General features: G+C 31.7%; 1 protein-coding gene and 1 long non-coding RNA gene across 4 annotated transcripts in view; one reads left to right on the top strand and one right to left on the bottom strand.

The window, feature by feature from the left end:
* LOC126759810 (uncharacterized) overlaps positions 1-24,317 on the top strand; it is a 136,429-nt gene that overhangs the window by 94,605 nt on the left and 17,507 nt on the right. The window lies entirely within an intron of this gene.
* LOC126759806 (probable citrate synthase, mitochondrial) lies at positions 289-23,452 on the bottom strand. 2 transcript variants are annotated; one of them, XM_050474927.1, is made up of 5 exons: positions 23,336-23,452; positions 22,830-22,923; positions 6,331-6,480; positions 2,107-2,466; positions 289-2,009 (listed from the first exon to the last, which is right to left on the bottom strand). In XM_050474927.1, the coding sequence occupies exons 2-5, from the start codon at positions 22,872-22,874 to the stop codon at positions 1,179-1,181; spliced, it is 1,386 nt and encodes a 461-aa protein (XP_050330884.1). In that variant the 5' UTR covers positions 22,875-22,923; positions 23,336-23,452; the 3' UTR covers positions 289-1,178. The 2 variants fall into 2 exon arrangements, with proteins under 2 accessions (XP_050330884.1, XP_050330886.1); XM_050474929.1 differs by lacking the exon at positions 23,336-23,452 and adding an exon at positions 23,166-23,307.

Raw genomic sequence — 24,317 nt, 5'->3', positions numbered from 1 at the left:
ATAGTCAATTAAATTTTTCAAAGTTTTCAAAAATTTTTGGTCCAATATGTTGGTGAAAAACTAAAAATTAAAAAAAAAGAATTAAAAATTTAAAAAAATAAAAAAATAATTTTTTGGATTGAAATTTAAAAATCTATCGAAAATAAATAATAAAAAAAAATTAAAATGTATTAAAAAATTTTTGAACTATTTTTTTTTATTTTTTTTTCTTGTTTTTTTCTTTTTGAATTTTCGAAAATTCGCAACCCTGCTCTTAACAATAAACCCAAATAGATTTTTTCGTTTGTGTTTTAATTTTTTTAGCTTTTCTTTATTGTATGTAGCTTTCTCACTTATTCTCGAATACAGTTATTTGTTTTTATTTCATTGAATTTCAACAACTCAAAAAGTAATAATGCCGTTTCACAAGATACTTGTTTGTATATTTTGCATACATATAGCACATATGTACGTTATACACGTCATAATATATTTATATATGTATGTATGTATGTATATATGTATATAATTAATGCGTCACTCTTAATGCAGGTGAAATTTTTGGGAATCGCTATTACCATGTACTTATTTAATTAAAACAATTTATTTATTTTAAAGTAATTTAATATCATACTCTTTAGCTGGAGCTGTTGCTCGAAATTTTTGTTGTTGTTGTTGTTTTTTTAAGTTTTTGTTGTTAAAATAAATCCACATTTGGCTTACAATATTAAACTTTTCTACTTAAGTTAAAATAAGTTTTCAAATGGGGATCGTCTTAGCTGATGTTGTCGCTAGCTGTTTCTGCTCGTTAAGTTTTCATTTAGTGGTTGTGGCGCTTGCGCGCGCAATACGCTTAAATGTAATAATAATTAAGTTAAAATTAGAAGCGTTTCAAGTTGTTTGCGGTGTAGTGTTTTTGTTGTTTTTGTTTTCTTTAATGTCTTCTCCTTTGTGGGTAAAATTGTTGTTGTCGTTGTTATCGGTGCATAACAATGATTTTGTTTGTATTCAACTAAACGCATTTCGCTGTTGGCTAATTTATTTTTATTATTTTTAGTTGTTTTTTGTTTTTCAAATAAAACTATTTCGCAATTTAGGTATAGTTTTTTGGTTATTATTACTGCAACTCCGCCTCTTGTCTCCTACCCTACATCAAATCGGCGCCGCCGTTATTGAACACGTTTCATTTGCATTTTCGTTTACTTTTGCACCATTTTCATCAACATATCGGTCGACAAGGATTTTGGTCTCTCGATGGGCAGACCCAAGGCACGATCCCAGATCAATGAAGCCAAGACACCGAGCGCACGCGAAACGCCGAACAATACGGTGTAGTAGTTCATTTCCTTCATGCCGTAGTATTGCAGCAATACACCGGAGTGAGCGTCTACATTGGGCCATGGGTTCTTGACCTTACCGGTTTCGGTTAGGATTGGTGGCACGATCTTGTAGATCTTCGACACCAGTTGGAAGAGATCATCGTTGGGCAGGTGTTTGAGCGCGAACTCACGTTGGCAGGTGTAGCGTGGATCGGTCTTACGGAGCACAGCATGACCATAACCGGGCACAACCTGTCCCGACTTCAAGGTCTTCCAGACGTACTCCTTCAATGCCTCCTCGGATGGGTTGGCTCCCAATTCCTTTTGCAATTTGCGCAGCCACACCAACACTTCCTGATTGGCCAAACCGTGCAATGGACCAGCCAAGCCGTTCATGCCGGCGGCGAACGATAGGTAGGGATCGCTCAAAGCGGAGCCAACCAAGTGCACGGTGTGTGCGGAAACATTGCCACCCTCGTGATCACTGTGGATGGTCAGGTAGAGACGCATCAATTCGGTGAATTTGGGATTGTCATAGCCCAACATCTTAACGAAGTTGGCGGACCAATCCTGACTGGAATCGATCGATTTGGAGCCTTTGCCGCCACGATAGGTATTGCAGTAGATGGTTGCAGCAACGACGGGCAATTTGGCGATCAAGTCCATGCTGTCCTCGTACACGTATTCCCAGTACTTGGTCTTGTGTACACCCTTTACAGTAACAAAAAGCATACAATTTGCATTAGTTGAAATGTAGCGTGAAATAGTTTAATAGAAAAGCGTAAAATCGCCGAATTTCTTCACTTACCTCTGAGTAGGCCTTAGCGAATTTGCTGTCGTGATTCAGTGCGGTGACGGCGCATGCGAATTGCGACATTGGATGCAAAGTGGTGGGCATGTTATTCAACATGGTGACTACATGTTGTGGCAGTGCAGCGCGTTCGGCCCATTCCTTCGACAATTGCTTGACTTGTCCCTTGGTTGGCACATCGCCAGTAAGCAACAGCCAGAAGAGACCTTCGGGCAGTGGCTCTTCACCGCCTTCGGCCTTGGGCAAGACCTTTTGGCATTCGGGAATGGAAAGACCACGGAAACGGATACCCTCATCGGCGTCCAACACGGAGGTTTCGCAAACGAGACCCTTAATGCCACGCATACCACCATACATCTGCAAAGGAAGAGGGAGAGATTAGGGAAGGTTAAGCTTCGATTTTGCTTATGAGGGTTGTGGGGTTCGCTGATTGTAGTTATAATAAATAAAACTATTATAAATTTATTAAGAATACCAGAAGTTTGTAACAACCCAAAGGAAACGTCGGAAACCCTTTGATATATACTGAATACTTGTATACATAAATGATCAGGGAAACGAGTTGAGCCGATTTACTGTAGCCATGTCAGTCTGTCTGTATGTACGCGAATTATTCCCTCAGTTTTGAGATACCGATCTGAAATTGAAAGAATGTCCGGAAAGTGCCTGAATATACGTTGGGCTCCAGGCCACAAAGAAGTTCCGGGAAACGAAACAGCTGATGAGATTTTCCATAAGCGCCATCCGTCTATCTGCGAGCCGGATGGTCATAAGTGTTGACGATACATGCAAAAAGTGCAGAGAAGTTGACATGAGAGAGACGCGGAACACCCTCTATGTCTCTGTCCAGCACTATCTAGTAGTACTAAGTAATTGGAAAGGACCTAGATTTTTATCCAGCCAAAGACTGTCAACTCCGCACCATTCCTCGAAATTGCTTCAAGAATTCTTTCTGCCGCTACAACAACAACAGAATTCATCTAAGTATCTAGGAGTTTCGGAAGGACTAGACGAAGTATCAAATGTAGATATGAAGTTGGTCTTAAAGTTCGCAAAAAACATTGGCGATTAAAGTACCTTACCTCAAACTAAACTGAACCTCCATCTGACTTTACTAAGTAGGTCTATGTATTGCGTGATAGCCGGCCAGTACAACCTAACCTAACCTTTTGTCAAAGGTAGCGGTACGATCTCCCAGGAAATTGTTCAGATGGGACTACTATAGCATATAGCTGTCATACAAACTGATTGGTCAAAATCAAGTTCTTGTATGGAATCTTTTGTATTTGTAAAGAACATTAAAGCTTCGGTGCTTTCGGTTGACCCTTTGACCTCCGCGATGGCTGCCAGCAGCACAAATATTATTGCTAAGTGCAATCGATATGTAAAAATAGACCATATATGTACATAATAAGATACATATGTATATAATATAAGTGCTTACATTCGCTTGACTAGACCACACCCACGCCGCTTTTTCTATATAACAATAACAAATAGCATTGCGTGACGAATTGGCGTAACTTTTTCTCGAGTGATTGCATTCTTTGCTGCTTAGCATTTTATTTATAGTATTGTATTTTTTAAATATATTTTTCTATGTACTATATATGTTTATATACTATATAGGATATATACATATATACGTATGATATATTTGTATGTGTATGCCGGTGGAAATGGCCAAATGCCAGCAATTATCTAAGAGATAATTTTGTAGTTGCAGCGGCATTTTTTCAATCTATTTTCTTGTTCTACTTGCAACTGCTGTTTTTTCGATTACATAATCGTCATTTGTAAGTCAGAGGAGTAAACAAATATATGCAGAATTTCGGTTATACATGCATGCATATATACTTTTAAGGGTAAAATGTAGGGTTGCATTAACAGTTGTATTAAATATGGTATATATCAAATTGTCAAATTGTCTAAGAAGGTCGGCTGAAATTTTCAAGTCGATCTGTCTGCCGTTCAGAAAAATTTTCCTCATCAACTCTGAAATAAGCGTTTCAAGTTATGAGAGCCGATTACAGCAAATTCATAAATTCTTAAAAAACCCGCATAAAATTTGCGAAGAATAATCTCAAAGACATGTACATTCGATACATACGAAAAAAAATCGATTTTTTGAAATTCACTTGTGTATATAACCAGTATATAATCGATATATAACCTGTGTTTAACCTGTATATAACTTTAACAGCTACCCAATTTAAGACAAATTTCTTATTTTTTTTTTATCAAAAGGCTTGGCTTATTTAAGAAGTTAAATTTATTTAAGTAATTTCTTCTAATATAAAATGACCGTTTACTTATTCAAAAAATATATGGCTGCAACACCTATTCTACATATTTATGACAATATAAGTGTTATCGCTCTACCAGCAAAAGTTAGGTGTACAAATTTATGACTTTTTATGTTGACTATAAATATGTATAGTCTAGAGAATTTATAAAGCAATATTGCTACTGTAAAAAAAAAATATTGTCATTTAGAGGTTTAGTTGACGTTATCAGCAATTTTTTGAATTTGATAAAAGCGTCTTAAAAAATTAGTAAAAAGTTTTGATACGGAAAATTCCATACAGAAATAAAAATTTCAAAGAAATTAAATTTTAAACTATTTTAGTAAACAAATAAAAAAAAAATCGCATACAGAAGGAATTTAAATTTAATTTATTTTAGTAAACAAATAAAAAAACAGAAAAAATATAATTTTTTTTGTAAACAAAAAACAAAAAAATTATCGATTTTAGCGATAGTGTCGCCATAAAAAAATATTTAACCTAATTTAATTATTTATTTAAAATGTTGCAAAAAAGGCGTTTTAAACCGTTAATTTTATGTAAATTCTTAACAGAGTTGCAACATACGCAATATTTGTTTGTATATTTAGATTGGAAAATTAGATTATTCTTATAATAATCAGTAATATTTCCATAAAAAATAGCCAAACAACTTTTCTCCTTCCTTTTTTCTTAATTGTTGTATACAAATTGCTAACCTCAAAATTTTATAACCTCAAAAATATATACGCTTGCCATATGAAATATATTTGGATGTAAAATTAATAATATTTTGTTTAAAAATGATATGAGTAACTTTTTTTTTCTTATTTTTCATATACAAATTGCTAACCTCAAAATTGTATAACCTCAAAAATATATACGCTTGCCATATGAAATATATTTGTTTGTAAAATTTATTGCCAATACATTATTATTTAATGCCAAGTTATCGTATTTAAATAACTATTCATGTGAATTTAGTAATTATAGGCATTGTTTAGAACTAATTTCACACCACAGCGCCGCTTACGGCTAATTTACTTTGCACCAACCTTCTAAAACAGTCGTTATGAATAAACAAAACATGCTGAAATGTTCATAAAAAACTGCATATACTTATAAAAAAAATAGTTTAAACTTCAACTTTTAGCGTACTAAGTTCGCTGTTTTTCTAAAATTTTATAATGTGGCGCTATTTTGCTGTGAAAGTGATCGCATTTTCTCTTTGTAATTAAATTAAATGCTAATTTTAGTAATCACTTTTTTAGCATTTTCAATTTATTAGTATATTTTTACTCCTCCAATAAACCTTTTTGTATTCCCAATAAATTTTTTGTACTCACCATAGATTTTTTGTACCCCCATAAACTTTTTTGCACGTAATAACTCTTTTTTGTATCTCCCATAAATTATTTGTACTCCAATAATCATTTGGTACTCACATAATTTTCTTGTACCACCCATAATTTATTTTTTGTACCCCCATAAATTTTTATTGTACCCTCCATTAATTTTTTTGTGCCCCCAACATTTTTTTTTGCACCCCCCCATAAATTTGTTTTGTATCCTCCATTAATTTTTTTGTACTCCCAATAATGTTTTTGTACCTCCTTTCTAAGATTCTTTTGTACCCCCAATATTTTTTTTGTACCCTCCATAAATATTTTTTTTGACCCCCAATATTTTTTGTACCCCCCTCCATTTTTTTTGTACCCCCCCATACATTTTTTTGTACCCTCAATAATTTTTTGACCCCCCAAAATTTTTTTATACACCCCCTCCATTTTTTTTGTACCCTCCATAATTTTTTTGTACCCCCAATCATTTTTTTGTACGCTCCACACATTTCTTTTTATCCCCAACTGTTTTTTGTTACCCCCATAATTTGTTTTTTATACCCCCAATAATTTTTTCTTTTGCACCGCCAACTTACCATATCGATGGTGGTTTCACCCATTTTGGTGGCACCATATTGCTTCCTGAAATTCTTTACACGCTCCTGTTCGGCTGGAATTTTAGCAGCGAGCACATCACGCAAGCTCGAATCGGCAGAGATGAAACGCACCAAAAGGCCATTCAATTTCTATAAATACAATGAAAGTAAACAATTGATAATTATTAAAAATTAAATTATAATTTACACAAAAAACAATTTAAATAAGTTCAATATGCATATATTCAAGGAAAAATGCTTTCTAACGGCACAATTTGCAACGCAAAATGCAAATATTTCCATATTGAAATCGTCATTTCATAATCTAGCCATCGCTGATCGCTACGCACACAGCGCGCGCCTTTAATCAAACGATTTGCTATACTTCCATTTCAAGGGTCAAACCAGCAAGCGAATTGCGTGCGCCAAACCATTGCACCACATTATCACTTGGCTGCTTGACAAATGCAATAATGTGTGCTATCGCGCTGCATTATTGCATAATATGTCATTGTCATTGAATTGTACCCAACAGTTTCGCTTAAATGCCTGAATGCCTATCTTACCGTCCGTCCAGCACCTCAGTCGTGCAAATGAGCGTGAAATGTCTGGCAGTCGTAAATCTTGCAAGTGATAAGCCGCTTGCTGCGAATCCTAACTATTCTAGCCTGCTCTGTGATAATATGAAATATGGTACAGCGTGGACTTGTGACGGCGCTAGATGGGCTGATACGCATACTGCGCTATATACATACAAACAAGCTATTTGTGGAATATTTTCCACTTTTAATATTGTGACTCTCAATACATATTTACATACATAAGAAAATTCAATGTCAATGCAGAGCTACTTACAAACAGACAACAATCGCTGATAGCTAGAATTTGAAAAAGAAGTGATTTAAACGTGCTGCTTTCGGCGTGCCACTACATTTAGGTATATAAGCATTCACAAAGGTCTAATAGGTCTTCAGCACACTTTCGAATTAAATTTTTTTTTCATTGAACAGCCGTCTTCTTTATTTAATATATACATATGTAGATACATATGCCTTCATAACGGTATTTATACAGGGCAAACACATTAAAATCAATATTGCGAATTTTCTAATTACAAAATTTCTGATTATAAATACAAATTTCAATTTAAACTATATTTTTTTTTATTTCAAAAGTTGCAATTAAAGAAAGTTGAATTTAAAATTGATGTGTTTCAATTATCATTTTTAATTTTTTAATTTTAAAATTAAATTTTAATTTTTCAAGCGGAATTTAAAATTGAAACTTTAAAAATAAAAATTAATTTTTTTGTGATAAAAAACATCATTTTATAATTGCTAGAATTATGCACATTAGCGTGTAAACCGCGGCCTTACAAATTTTGAATTTATCGAAAATCGATAACTATCATCCGGTGACTTATACAAATTAAATGCTTTGTTTACATTTTAAGTGCTCTTCTATAATAAAATGTACATAAAAACTGACATGAAAAAATTTTCAAGTTCAGTGAAACAGTTATTTGTGCAATATAATAAAACTATGATTAATTGTCGTGCTAAAGTACACAAAGCAGGTTATTGCAAGGCAGAAATGAATAGTTTGGGTAATAAAAGTGTTGAGTAAATGCCTGGGTGATCCCCAAAACAAGTTTTTTTATATTATATACATACATATGTGTGTATGCAAATGTGAGTAAATATTGCAAAAATAACAAGAAGAAATTTGCAGTTGTTAAGCTATAATTGAATGTTTCGAAATCAAAGGTTTGAGTCCAGCAACCATTTAAAATTCAAAGCTTTTTGTGACATTTTCAGCATTTGCACAGCCGCTTTATAATTTATTTTTACTAAACTCATAAACGACTACAAACGTTCACATTCCGCCTTTCTGCTGATAATGCAATCGGCACAATTTCATTCAATATGCAAAATATTAAAACGAATAATGTAAAAAATGCCAAGCGGTGCGAAATTTCACGAGCAAGTACCGATAAGTCAAAATAAATAGGAAAATATGAGCGCGAGCTTAGTGTCGGTTCACATTCGAAGACTTTTGTTGTCGCCACACGTAACTTGTAGTTAGAGGGGCATTGAAAAAAACGAAGGGAGCAGAGTTGCACGTGCTCTTGTATTCTTGCTAAGCATAATAGAAAGTATATGCCTTGGAAAGGGTGCACAAATATACGCTAATAAGAAATATTTTTGTGTACCTTGTAGAAGTGTACAAAAATTTGAGAATATCTTATGAAAAAGAGTGCAGAAAATCAAGGCGCAACAAAAGTTCCGTGTGTAAACTGAGATATAGGCAAGCTTTGGCGGCAACGCTCGTTTGTGCAGCGTAGCTCAGTGCGCGCAGGAATATATGTAAATATAATTTAGAGCGCTAGCTAAGGCTTTCGAGCCGTCCAGCTGTGATGATGACAACACAGCGTTGCCTGGATCGCGGAATCTATCAACGTGCAACCAATTTGTGCGATGATGACAGCGCCTTAATTTAAATATGCCACGCGTAAAGCTGCATAAACAAGCTTGTGCGCGCTAAATGGGTTGGTTGTCACCCGAGTGCGGCAGTGGGTCAATGAATTCGATTAACTGTTGAACTTGTTGCGCGCATTTCGACCCTGGCCGTGAGTGCAATGGAAATTTCGCGTTTTGTGTTTGCAAACATTTTCCACTTGTGTCTTTTTATTAAGCGTTAATAACAGGATTTGCGTTTGAAAACTGGTTTTGGCGACGTGCGATTTGAGGCATGCGTGCCGCGCAAAAAATTAAAAATAATAAAAATAATTCATTGCATGTAACGATCAACATCATAGCTGCTGATCACGCTATCCATGTCAGTTCTCACAACGTTAACGACTTTGCTGAATTTTCGCAGCAAATTTGACGTGAAATGCATTTGATGTTTCAGCAATAAATAAACCAGTTTGCCTCAAGCTACAAAATGCAATAGGAAAATAAGCGTGTAGCAGTAAGAACATTGTCTATAAACTTCGTACCTGTTTACTTACTAAATTAATGAATGTTAAATACATGAACTTGAACTGCTGCGGCAGCGGCTTGCGAGCGCAGCGGATATAGCCGACAATTAGTACTAGGTTTATTCCTAGCACACTAACACGCATATTATGTCGTTTGAGAAAGAGATGGCATGCTGGAACTTTAGTTTTTACAACCGTTAGCGTTGATCGTGTGCTGAGCAGATAGGCGCCTTGAAATGCTATGTTTTTGATAAAGTTGCGCTTGTATTTGCGGTTTATATATGGTGTCATTGTCTAGCGCAGACTGCAACAGGCGTTCAATTTTTTTTTTTTTTTTTTTTTTTGTTTGTTTGGAATGCATTTGGTATTAAAATTATTGACAAATTGCACATGTGTTTTTAATTAAAGCTGATATGCGCTTATATAAAATGCCGCAATGAACAGTATTACAAACTTAATTTTTTTAATCATTAATGCCGTTACTTTGCAATGTAAATTCAATGCGTTATGTAATATGTGGCATCACCTGATTGCAAGGTTTGCAAGTTTCCGTTAATCGATAATTAACTGTCGATATATTAAGTTGGCTACGGAGTTGGTAAGACTCTGAATAAAACGGGAACTAGTAACTCAGCTTTTGAGGTATCATTCTGAAATTTCGCAGACGTCTTTTTCTTTATGAAAAGTGGTTTCTTTGTCGGAACCTTAGATGTCGGACCACCTTAGCATGTAGCTGTCATACGTACCTAATTACGCTCAAAATTCGATTTTTTATTTGACGAGCTGTCCTCACAAAATTTAGTATGGGTTGTTGTCTAAGTACCGTTGTACGATTTAGGAACAAATTGTGTAGATCCAACCACTATAGCATATAGTTGCCTTACAAACTGTACGATCAAAAATTTGGCATGAATTATTGTCCAAGACGAAGTTACAATCTCCGAAGAAATTGTGTAGATCGGATCCGTTTTCCCAAAACATATGTGAACTGCTTGGATTCACAGCACATCACACAAAGTTCATGAACATTCCTCAGTAATACGCAAGTTTAACACATGTTCGTCTATAATCACGTTTTTCTTATATTTTTTCAAATTCTTCATATTTCAATTTGGTACAAAGTACGAGTGTATCACTCGTTTAAATCAGCTGATCACACGACATCAAAATGACTACTAGATTAATTGATATTTCTGAACGCGTGTTGGTTGCTGTCAATTGATAGCAAGCGCTAACACTAGCAGTGACAAGCCAACGACGCTAAAAATAATACAAATTTCGAGAAAGCAGGGAGAAAAAAAAACAACTAAATTTTGATTGGCATAAAACGTTAGCGGCTGCATGCGATATGCTGTGCACTGCATGTGAACGAGAGCTGCGCTGGAAGAAGAATAAAAATATGTGCATAAATTTGCATAAACACAAAATAATAAAAAAAAAACTTAAGATCTTCCAACGCTGACAGCTGCAATCCAAACTTTCTTTAAAATACAAATTATTTGTTTAAAAAAATTGCAATTTTCGCGCATTTCCGCAAACATTTTGCATGCGCATAAATCTTCAACAATAAACGCAAATCAAGGCAAGTGTTGAGCGCAACTGTAAGATGTAAGGCCCAAATGGCAGTGAATGCTGCAGCTTGCACTTCAGCTTCAGCTGCTGTTTTTCAGCACAAAAAAATGTTGTAGCTTTTATTTTTTTTTTTACTTTGCACGAACTTTGCTTCAACGCCAGCGCTTGTGACGTGCTGCCTAACAATAATTGCCGCTTACGAGGCATTAAAGCGGAAAATATTATATGATATGGTGCCAGGAAAGCTTAGCTGCAGCAAAAAACTACGAATACGGCATTTTTCGCTAGTGCGCTGGTGTGCGGCGAGCGCGTTTGTCGGCGCTCAGGTGACAAAGTTTAATATGTTACTTTTTGTTTTGCTAATAATAAGTGCGGCGTAAACAAAATCGATAATCATGAATATATTATTGGTAGTTGTATTAATCTTACGTCGTATTTACACCAAGTTTTGAATTAAATAATTCAAGACTAAACCAGTTAAAGTTATATTTAATAACTTTAATTTTGTAGGTACCCGTTACTTTATTAACAAGTAATTTTTTAAAAAAATCAGTTTTTTTTATTTGTAACTACCGCTACGCAATTAAAGAGGATAACTGTTAAAATAATTGAAAATGTAAAGTTCGTTTTAAAATAATTTTTTGTTTATTTTTTTATACATACATATGTATGTATAGTTTTATGTATGTATTATTTTTTTTAAACAGAAATTTATTAACGGTAGTATGCCATTTATAATAATTTTTGTTTATTTTTTTTATGAAGTTTTTTTTGAATTATTCATTAACATTTTTTTAGTAAAACTATATATTTATACATTTTATAATATATTTTGTTTTATAATTTTTTTTTATTAATTTTTTTTATTACTCAATTTTTATGTACTATATATGTATATACATACATACATATGTATAATATGTACTTATGTCAATTTGTAATTTTTCAAAAAATTACAATAATTTACTTCATATACTATAGCATGATAGATAATGTGCACTGATACCCTTTGTGGTTTTGCTTTTTTCTAATAGCGCGCAGTTGAAGCGTGTAATTGACAAAACCAAAAACAAGCTTTGTGACAAAAGCGTTACATATTAATTATTTATTTATAAGCAAAAAGTATATATAAATAAATCAATCATAGAAGAAGAAGAAGAGGAAGATTAAAAATCGTATTATCTTCCATTTCTAATTGTAAACTGTAGTACATAAACAGTTAAATAAAAATGGCCAACAGCTTACGCGCACTGACAACCAAACAGCTGTTTGACAGACAACTGGTTGTCATAGCTTAAGCGCAAATTGTCAAAATTCGCTGCGGGCTATGAACTGTACGCAATTGCTGCCAAGTGATCAATTCTTTAAATACATCACTGATTAAAGTATCATAAACCAATTTGAGCTAATCAATTTCACGTGGATTATAAGTTGTTGGCAATATACTTTTACAATATATGTACATATGTATGTATATTTATGTGCTATATATATAATGAGACCTTGAAAATGTGCGAATAAAAACTGTCAACGCGAACTGATAAGCTTGAAAGCACAGAAAAAAATTCTTAATTGTGTGGCAAATATAATTAATCATATTGAAATTCAGAGTAATCTTATCGCTTAATGTTATATCTGATAGCAGGCGGAAAACTTAATACAAATGAGTAAATAAATATGTGTATATACATACCTACATACATATGTATGTATAAGAATATATTTGTAGTTGGGCATGTATTATAGGGGAAAAACTGGAATTTTCGCACAACTACAATAAAACGCTGTTTAACGCTTGTAGATCATACTCATTATCAACATCATGTGATTTTGGAACGACACTACTTTTGCGTACTTTTATATTCTAATATCATTGTGGTAAACGCAAACACAAGTGCCAACTGATAAACCAGTTGAATGTGGCATACATAGAGCCATTTTTGAAGGTGGGTCTAACTTATTAGACACGTTTATTGTGGGCGGTGTATATACATCCATACATATGTTTTTTACAAACCTGCCCCTTTCTGCTTTATTAATGTTTTTTTTTTATCATAGGTGAAAATTGGATTATATAGCTAATAAATTTTGATACACTCATATCTTTATATACATATATATATTTTATATAATTTGTTTGTTCCGGTTCATACGCGATGACTTTTGTTGTCGCAACTCGCTGTTTGTAGGCAAGGGAGTGAAGAGAAAAGGTAGCGCATTTCTTTATAGGTTTCTTCGTAATATTTCGTTACACTATACATCGGCACTCTTTTTAAAAATCAAAAACAAAACAAATGCCGATAACGAGCAACACAAATTTTTCACGTCTGAACCTAGACTTATTAGCTGAATAATAATTTAATTTTATGCAATCATGCATATTATTGTTCAATGAAAGTTCTTATAATGTAAATACAATACTTTTTTAAGCCAATTTCTCTTAATATGCGTAAATTCATTTAAATCAATATTTTTGTTTACATAAATATTTTTCCTATGACACTTGTGCATGTTTAGATAATCATTTTCAACTAAAAACTTCTCTGCACATAATTCAGTTATGCAATAAATATGTATTTTTTGCAAATATATTATGTTTAATTTGTATAAGTAGCATAAATAAGTTCTCATTAGCTTTACTATTGTATTTCAACAGCGGGCTTGCTTACAAAACGTTCTTATACAAATGCACTTAACTGCTGAATACCACCATTTGCTTTGCAACACAAGCAACTAACATATTTTTAGCGCATTTCTTGCAAACTGAAGTGCTTTGCACACTAAATTAGAATAATTTATGTCTTAGCTCTTGCATTTTTATAGAAATTAGCATTTCGTGTCTAGTGAATTTGAATATATGTAAACAATGAATTATCGATTATTTACTCATGCATCGATATCTGGAATGCAATTACTGGTTCGCAATTAGCAGAATAGTTATGATAGTAACACAAAATGGCTGTTCGTTTGACTGCGAAATGTTGCATAATATTTTAATTTCCTTTATAAGCTTTAAAAAGTAGAAAGCAATACTAGCTGTGCAATTATTGACATATAAAATATGTACTTGTATTTATTTACTTGAGTTCTTTACACAACGGAGTCGTAAAAATTAATGAAAGTATCTTACATACATACAATTTACTGTAGATTAAACCATGTATGTTGTATGTCTCAGCGCAAATAAATTTCTGCGCAAAATAATTGTCTGTATGCAAGATTTGTAAATAGAATGTAGAAATAAAGTGCGTTGCCAACTCAGTTTTACTGATGCTATAATTTATATTTATACTAGGGTGAGCCAAAAATTAAATTATCGCATATATTTATTAAAATCAACCTATGCACGAAGAAAAAATATCATTGCCAGGCAGCAATTATAGCGTACATTACAAAAGCTAAAAAATCAAAACTAAAGGACATATAAAAATATCCACATGTGGGTAATAAAGCACTGTCTTAATAATAAAAAAAATCGTAAATGTAAACAAACAATTCATTATCAAATGAGCATGTCAACAAATGTTCATAAGCATGTAAAATTACTGCATGAACTTGTTATAAACTAAAGCGCCAACTAAGTACCTAAGCACCTGCCTTAAGTCGCCTTGATTGAATATGTTAACTGAGTCAAACCAGCTGACCAACTGTCAAACATAAACAATTACAAATCCGCCTAAACACACTCGAAGGCTAGCAAATTGGTAGCGAAATAACGGTTTTTACTGCATATTGACGTCACTGAAAAGTTGACAGCACATTACGCTGCACGCGCTAAAATATTTTATCTTATCGTAGAACATAGAGTTCCAAATTGAACAAATATGGCTGAGTGTGCTGTTATTATTCTTTTTTTGCACACTATGCAGTTATTGCCTTTTATGCGCTCAATAGCAGCGCCATTGCACAGCTGCTAAGCGCGAAGTGTGCGACAGATGTGCTCGAGTGTGAGATGCTTATTTTGTTTTATGACTGCTAGTTGTTTTTTGCGGTACTTAACGACTTAAAAAATATATTCTGTTAAATTGACGGCAACTTAGTAAATTTTGAGTTAAGTCAATGCATAAATGCATTTGCCTGCGCTGCATGCATGCAATGTGCCTGTATATGCTTGTTTATTGTCTGTCTTCATTAACGGCATACAAGTAAAGTAAATTAGTTAATATGGCATGCGTGACTATATAATTGCTGTTTATCAATTTTGTCATGAGAACGCTGGCGGCCAGTCAGGTGAAGGGAATTAGTAGGTAGGAAAAAAAATAAAAAAAATTAAAAAATATGTGTATTTTAATTAAATTAAATAAAAATATATAAGAAATATAAAAAAATTTAAATTTAAAAAATAAAAAAAATAATAAAATAAAAATAAATAAAAAAAATAATAAAATAAAAAAAAAATAAAAAATTTTAAAAAAATTTAAAAAAATGTAAAAAAAGTAAAAATAAATATTAAAATAATTAAAAAAATTAAAATATAAATGTATAAAAGTATAAATATTTTAATTAAAATTTTTTTTTTTTTTTTTTGTAAATTGGAATATTTAAACTTTTACATTTTAATTTTTTATTTATTTTTATTATTTTGTACTTTTTTACTATAAAATTAATAATAAAAATTAAAAAAAAAATTATGCAATATTTGACATTATAAAAAATAAATCCATTAAATTAAAATTTATTAATAAAAATATTAACCTAAAGACACAAAAGCCCAATGCGAATGCAAAAGCAAAAAAGTAAATCAATTTGATAGTAAAATATTTCAAATTTCTCTCGATAACACAACAAAAAAATAGAATAATCCATTATTTAGAAATTCCTTTCAAACTTCGTGCTCTTACACTCTCTTCCTCCCCACTTAAATCTTATAAACACCGCATCACATGATGAAAGCTGGCAGCGCTGTTTTATCGATATAAACTTTTCACCCTTTAATGCGTCAGCGAAATTAATAACAACACGATCGATTTATAGCTTGCAAAATATTCCATGCGTTGCAAAAAAAAATACAAATAAAGAAATTGAGAATTAACAGACGGAAAATTTTTTGCACTTCCTAAATCCATACGTCATGTTTACGTAACAGACGCTGCGGCTGTGCTTAATATTTCAGTAATATGTTGTTGTTGTTGCTATTTTTCATATAGGTGTATTTTGCGAAAAATCAATAAATCATGAAATGCTGCCAGAGAGCCAAGCACATTTTAAGAGGGATGATTTTAAAAGCGCTCACTTTTGTGTATATCGTATAACTAACTTGCCGGCAAATGCAGTTTTGAATTTGGTCGATATGGTTTGGGCTCTCTTAGATAATTATTCGAACATTTGTACAAAAATTACAAAGTGTGCCATTTGCAAAGTTTTGCGAAAATTGCAAAGTGTGCAAAAATTGCAAAGTTTGCAAAATTTCTAATTTTATTATTCAAATTTGTATTTACAATGTCTTTTGCAAATTTATTTGCATTTTTGCATTTGACTGGCCCAACAAATTTATTTGCATTTTTGCACAGTGTTCTTTTATAGTAGCTTTTAATATTTTTTTAAATAATATAAATAAATAAAATTATAGGTAATTAAAATTAAGTTTGCCTTTTTAATATAAAAAGCCGAAATTAAATTTTTTTTTAATTAATTCAATTGCAAAATCACTGTTTTTTACACACAATTCACATTGCAATTGTTGTTTTAACTTTCAAATTTTTCAAATTATCATTTTTTTTAGCAATTATTAAAATTTAAAATGAGTTTTTGATTTATTACTTTTTTATTTCCTTAAAATTTTGCATAAACAAAAAACTTAGGTATATTTAAAAACTCAGCGCGAACAGTTGATTGAAGTTCACATACAAATTTTTCCTAAATCTCATGTATATAAAACCGGTTTTATCAGTCGTACAAAAGCATATTGCATATATTAAAAAATATTTTATAATAAATGACTTTATAATTACAAATCCGTTAAGTAAAAAGCAATAAATAAATAAATGACAGGAGTGTGACTTAAAGTTGCAAATTAGTTAAGTATTGGTTAAATATGAGCAAAATGCTGGCGTAGTCGTTCCTTTCTATATTTCCGGCTGCAGTGCCAGCACTTAATGTAATGACTTTTTGCAAATAAAAATGTGAAAAAATAAAACTTTACGCCTTACCAACTAGACGCGCCAGTTGATTTTAATCTGCACTTTTTTGCTGTCACTTTAATAGAATAATTGACATTGCGCGTTTTAACTCGTAAATCATTTAATTCAAAAGAGTTGATTGCGCAAATTAACTATATGCAGTTGTGAGCATGTACATACATATGTATGTGTGAAAATGTTTTTTGAATTAAATTAACTGGTAACAAATATTTGTTTCTGCTTGCAATTTTACTTTATTTACAATATCCAAAATCGATAACATCGATAACACGAACTCTACATTAATTTTATTGACTGTGTGAATGGAGTTAAGAAATGCAATTATTTAGCAATTTTGGCAGAAATTTTTAAGTTATTAAATTTTAAATTTGAATAAAATAATTAATTAAAAAATGTATTCTTAATTTCGTTACTTCAAACAAAAAAAAACAATAATTTAAATTAAACATTTCTGCAAAAAATAAATTTTTTGAATAAAATTATGAAATTAAATTTTTTTTAATTTTTTATTTTTAAATAAAAAACAATAATTTAAAAAAATTTAAATTAGTATTTAAAAGTAATAACAAAAATTTTAATTAAAAAAAATTAATTTCAAGTAGTTCAAAAGTATTTTTTTATTTAAAAAATAAAAAATAGTTTTATTTTCATTATTTTATTAAAAATTATTAATTAAAAATTTTTTTAATTTCACTATTTCATTCAAAAAATATATTAAAAATTGTTTTTTTTATTAAATTTGTTTTTTATTTAAAAGAAATACAGTATTTTTTAAATAAATATTATTTTGCTAAAAATTAAGTTTTTACTAAAAAAAAATTTTACCTTTCAAGTAATATACTATAGCCGCACTCGCAGATGTGAAATATTTGCATAACAATCGAAAGGCAAATGAAATTATTGCTCTTTATATGAAATAAATAAAAGCAACACACATGTTCTTGCATTTACGCATTTGGCAGTTGCCCAAATTTGTTGCTGATATTTATTTTAATTTTAGTTATATTTTAAGCAGATAATAACAAATGTATCTGTGTAATTTTTCTTTCTCAAGACGTCATATTATGCCTGCGCATTTCAAGGTTACACTTTTAATGTTTTATTGAACTCAATAATATAAAATTTACATATTTTCAGTGGTTGGGGAAATTTGCAAAAAAAAAAAAAATATATACTATATATGTACATATATATAAAATAAAAAAATACGATTTATTTAAGCAAAAATAATTTTGCAGTCAAAAAATGTAAATAAATATTGCCGCGGTAAGCAATAAATTTTCGAAGGTCAAAAATATTTTTTTATTGTAGCCACAATCACATTTTTTTATAAGTGCGCGCCGTTTTTTATCACAGCTCGTATTGTCAGTTTCGTCAAGCGCAACGCCACGTACATATTTACACAAGTGTAATTGCATTTGTATTTAAACATTTCGAAAATTATTTATTTTTGCCATAATAAAAGTCAGTGCAAATGCGCGACTAATTATCGACTTGTAGCGCGGTGAAATGTGAGTTCATTTGCGCGGTTTTGAAGTGATAAATATTGAAATAAGATGTAGTAAACCAAAGGCATTCGAAAATGTTGCAAATATGCTGGAAATTATAACGAAAATGAGGAAAATATTTTGCTTTTCAAGATATGGAAAGTATGCGTGAAGCAATTTTTTTCAACACATAGCAATATTCATCAAGCAATTTATTTATTTTTTTATTAAATGCAGAATAAAATATAACAAAAAAATTATTTATTTATTATAATTTATTATAAATTATCCATTTTTGGATACTCATTTGTTAATTATTATTTGTTTTTATTTTTATTATTACTGTATTACACACAAATGTCAGCGCTATCAATACAAAAGTCATAAAATAATATTACTCTAATTTCATGGCGTATAACAAGTATACGCCCACAAAGGAGTGGGAAAGGTCACGCAGCGTACAAAAATAGCTTGCTGAAAGCATAAAAACCAAAAGAAAAATTCGCAAAAAACGAATGCTTAACCGAAGAAACCTAAATAAGAGCATTGCGCTCACACTTGCGTCTGGTGCATGAAATATTGTATATTTGAGGTGCGTTCCAAAGGACGAGCCTCCAGCATGCCACGCAATTATTGGGTGTTATACGTAGGAGTAGTAGAAAATTGGATAAAGCACGTGTTATAGAGTTTAACGACTTGTGTGCTGTGGGATTTCGCTGCGTGGCGGTGACCGATGATGATATGTAGATGACAATGAACTTGTAGTTGCAATAAAAAAATAAGTAAATAAAAGTGTGAATAAAACTAACGCATTTAGTCAGGGTTTGCGTATAAAGTAAAATTATAAATTAATTTCATAAAAAGACGCTGCTTATTTGGTATTAAATTGCGTAAAACATTTAATTTATACCTAATTTAGAAAAAATGCAAAGACTATAAACTTTTGAATTAATTTTGCAGCTCTATACATAGTTTTGTTTGAATTAAGAAATTGCAGCTCTATACAGAGTATAAACCAATGTTTATGCCACTTATCGAAAAACGATAAAAAATATTAAAACATTTCCGAAACAAAATTTGCATGTGACACGCGGTTATGGGGGTCTTTCAATATTTTTTTTCGATTTTTTAGATAATATTGCACCAAAAACAAACGTCATTTACACTCAAGGAACTGAAGGCAGCTATAAGTTTAGGTAGATAAGAATACAAGATATACGCAGTCAAAACAAAACAAATAATACTATACTTCTAATTAGCAACAAATATAAATGTTAACAGACAAGCACATACGAACGTACTTATGTACATATGTATGTATATTTCTTTGAAAATTAGCACTCGTATTAGAATTGCGCACGAGCCATTCTATAGCCAACAGCGAGTGCTTAGGAAAAAAATCGCACTCAGTACGACGGCGGTTACGTAACAAACGCCAAAGCACAAAATTTTCTGTACATATAAGTACATATGTATGTGCATATATGTTCGCACGTACACCTTTGTAGTACGCGTACATATATAATAATAATACAGTATAATCTTATCACTTCATTGTACTCATAATCGACTGCTATGACTTAAAAGTTTTTACGCAGGCAGAAATGACAATACCATGTAGGCGCGGCCGTAAAGTTACATTAGTAGATTGATAAAAAGTACGGCGAAGTATTAACGTAAAAGTGGGTGGCGTGGCAACCGCCAAGCAATAACTCCTCAGTTATTTTCATTATTTAATAGCCGAGCTAATATTTGCGTAAAAAAGTTTAAATAATAATAATAATAAAAAAATAATAGTTTTATAACAAACATAAAATTTTTCCATCAGCAATTGTCTTTGCATAATAGAACGCTGCTTTCACACAAGCAGCATTATGTAATGTTAAGAAAATTTCTTGCTTGCTTTGCGCGCAGCCACTGCGTCGCTGCCCACGACCAGCACAACGTTAGCGCGCCACAGCCAGACAGCCAACAATTACGAGCGCGCTCGGTTTTTGGCTTTTTGTTTGCTTTTTATATACATTTATTATTTTATACATTTTTTTGCGCGCTTCTGAATCACGAGTTCGCGCAATAATATCGGTTTTTCAGTAATGCCAGCAAAGCACTTGCCATTTGTTTTTGTTGTGTGCTGTAAAAAATATTTTCCCACGATTTTTTTTTGTTTTTCATGATTGGTTAGCAATGTTTTTGTTGCACTTGTAAACAAGCGAGAGAATTCAAGTAGATACTCTCAAAAGCGGAAGTCTAGCCAACAGCGCGCCGACGGTGAAATGTTTGTTGTAAAATTGCTGAGAGAGCGCAAATGAGCGCCAGTGGGAGTGCGTACGAGCGGTGTAGCGTTTCTTTGCGATTTGCAGTTAACAAAGTTTTTTGTGAGTTTTCAGTTAGTAAAAGTTAGAATTAATTAATTAAAATGCGAAAAACGAAATAAAGTAAATATAATTTATAAAATTAATTAAAATAGAATTAATGAAGTAACAAATCGCATAAAATTGATGTAAGTAGTGTGCCAGTGTAACGCGTAGGTAACGGGCGTAAATGATTCGATTAGAGCGCGCTGCTTCCGATTACAGCAATGGCAGCAGCGACTGCGACCGCGGCGGCGGCAGCGATTTTATGCACGTATTTACGTGGGAAAATAACGCTTAAGACAGAGAAGCACCGCAAGCTGCGTGATTTTTTTGCATAAAAACAAAAAGGAGAATTATGAAAGATTTTTGCTTTTGTGCTAAATTTCGCAAAACCAAAATTATGCCAATAGAAAAATATTTGGTTCAACAACAATGTGACTGTATTGATTGTAAGTTCTTGACATGCAGAAATTGTGTTCTTACATTTGCGCTGCTGGCGCAGACGCCAACGTTAGTGCTTTGTGGGGTTGAAATTGAATGGTTTGGCATAAATATTATTCAATAAAAATAAGAAAATTGTTTATAAAAATTTTTATGAAGAAAATAAGGTAAAAATATGAAATGACTTAAAAAATTAATAAAAAGAAAAATAGATAAAAGAAAGATAGATAAGTTCAAAAATTAAAAAAATGCTAAATAATAATATTATTATAAATTATTAAATATTAAAAATAGAAAAAAAATTAGTAAAATTAAAAATTATATTTTAATTAAAACAATATGAGGAAAATTAAAAACTGAATTAAATCATTTAAATAAAGAATAGTTAACAAAAATAAATAAATAATAGTAGATATAAAAAAGTGCTTAAAAAATAGTGAATTAAACGCACTCAAAAAAAACATATAATATAGTAAAAGGAAACTGTAAACTGCTTAGCCATTTGTCTTGTGACTCAAGACACCGTATTATTTTGTCATTTTTGAGTGCTACAGTTATTTATGTTATTATTTGACCTTGTCTTCTAATAGTACTAAACTCATTTTACTTTTTTTCCTGGTTTTTTGTTTGTTTCCTAATTTTTACCTAAATTTATATTTTTCGGGTTTTCGCTAATTCTAACCGTTGAAAATTATAATTCTCTAATTACACTCCATTTATTTTGCTTTTTTTTAATTTAATTTAATTTTTGCACTTTTTACCAAAAAATATACAATATAACATACAAAAATGTTCGAGAACGAAAGGCAATGTGCATATGTATGTATGTGTGTCAGCATTATGCTTAGCGCTGATAGCTCGCACTACAGCGCGCTGCCAGCACTGCCTTCAGCCTTACGTCATGTGGCCATGCTCATCAGCGCTAACACTCGTTCATTAATCTTACAAATCATACATTTCCAATTTAAAATTAAATAAAAATATATTGTAATTCTTCTGCCTTTTATGTAAAGTGGATTTTCTAGCTGTTAGCGCAGTTTGTCTGTCTGTCTGTCCGTCTGTCCGTTTCTCAGTCTGCAGCTGCTGCTTCAGCAATGAAAATTTTCCTTCCAACGTGTTATGCAAATTTCGCTGCTTGCCGCGTGTACTAATTTTCACTACATTCACTACTTTTCAAATTACAATTCTTTAATTTTTTTTTCTTTTTTCTAACTTTTCTACCACAGGTAAGCGCAGCATTACAAAGGCCAGCAGTCACGTACACACGCACAGTCTATACAAATGTAGTTTTTGCCTCCATGTGCTCTTTGCTAGTTACTAGAGATTTTGCTTTATCGCTGGCGTCGACGTTGACTGCTGCCGCTGCGCTTTTGACTTCACTTTTATTTGCTATTTTTACTATTTTTCTATATTAACTAACTTTTAATTTTGTTTTACTGAATTTTTACACAAGTTCAAGCATTTTTCCTTCACACATATTTAATTAGGATTGCAGTGTTATTTTTATGTATTTATTACTCACCTGCGCCTCGGGCAGCTTACGCGTTGAAATACGATAAATCGACATTTTCCACGTTCAATTAAAATGTGTCAGCAGCGGCGTGTAAATCTTAACTCTTTTGTCAAAAGGAAAAAAGTAAAACAGAAAATCAGTAAAAATCCTTGCAAACGACTAACAACAAAAAAAATTCCCTACTGTGAAAAATTGTTTGCTAAAATTTTTAATTTTCTTCTTGACGCTTGCTTGCTAATCGCTAAAATTTATTTAAAAAATAAAAGAAGATTATGCCGCACACGCGCTTATATTCACCAAATTTCCAAATTTTTATTTATTTGTATTTTTTAACACAATGCTTACAAACTGTGTGCGCTCTCGCTATAGCAGTATGTATGTATTATGTATATTTTGTATGTATGTAGGAAAGCGGATTTTGCACTGCCACTCAACCGCACACAGCACAAGCACAGCAATCGCACTTGATGAGTTTACCAAAAGGACTGACTGACTGATTGACTAACTAAACTTACTGCCTAGTGTTGGAACTATTGGACCGGAGCGACCACACGGTTCGACCAAACGTCAACTGACTAGGGAAAAGAACAAACTGCTGGCTGTGGCTTTAGCTATTTTCGTTGATACCGCTCGCTATGCTGGCTAATGTCATGTTAAAGTGGCGTATGTGGGCGTGCAGGGGTGTGCGAGTGAGAGGGAATTGATTGGTTTTAATGACAAATAGCGCTAGTGTTGCCACTTTGTTGGCGCTGTTGATAGGCGATAATGTGGCAACATATGCGCATTGGAGGAATTTCCGATTAGTTTTGTTGTCGGCAAGGCAGTGTAGTTAGCGTCACTGCTTTGCCCACTGTTATGTTGTTTATCAAATAATGAAATATTGTAGTTATTTTAATATTCTGCAACATATTAACGTCTTATTTTCATTAATTTTAACTAAAGTTTCTAAATACAAAACAAAAAATGTTTAGGTTGCCAAATTACAGCTGGGTTAAGCGCTTTGGCTGATAGAAGCGTGTTGCGGCAAATTTTGCATATTTTCAGGCTACTGGACGTGTACCTTGGCCGATTTTCTTCACACAGAGTGTGCTAAGTGCTGCAACTAACAAAAATATAGAAGAAATATACCAATAATATATAATTTACAGGAAATAATGAAAACAAAAAATTAAAAATATATAGTATATTAAAAAAAATGGAAAACTGAAGAAAAAATTTAATTCAAACATTAATAAAATAAAAAAGTAAAACAAAATATAAAAATTATTATTAATATCAAAAATAATTATTTAAAACACGTTAAATAATATTAAATGTATTTCAAAGTTTTTTTGAAAAAAAAAATTAATAAATTTGTATAAAAAAATTGAATAATAACTTTATTTTAAAATTTTAAATCATTATTAATTTTTAGTTTACCAAATTATATAAGAAATAAATGAAAAATAAAAAAAAAGAAAATTAAAAATACAGATGTATTTATTAAAATTTACTAAA

This window comes from Bactrocera neohumeralis, chromosome 5, assembly GCF_024586455.1.
Source record: "Bactrocera neohumeralis isolate Rockhampton chromosome 5, APGP_CSIRO_Bneo_wtdbg2-racon-allhic-juicebox.fasta_v2, whole genome shotgun sequence".
Taxonomy (NCBI): domain Eukaryota; kingdom Metazoa; phylum Arthropoda; class Insecta; order Diptera; family Tephritidae; genus Bactrocera; species Bactrocera neohumeralis.
Note: the sequence above shows the minus strand (reverse complement) of the source record. Positions and strands in the feature narration are given on the sequence as shown.

Bases quoted from the DNA above. Each gene is read 5' to 3' on its own strand.
- LOC126759806 (XM_050474927.1), bottom strand. From the start codon at position 22,874: ATGTCGATTTATCGTATTTCAACGCGTAAGCTGCCCGAGGCGCAG. The intron at 2,467-6,330 runs GTAAGTTGGCGG...CTTCCTTTGCAG, and splicing joins GTGAAACCACCATCGATATG to ATGTATGGTGGTATGCGTGG. The intron at 2,010-2,106 runs GTAAGTGAAGAA...GTTACTGTAAAG, and splicing joins TCGCTAAGGCCTACTCAGAG to GGTGTACACAAGACCAAGTA.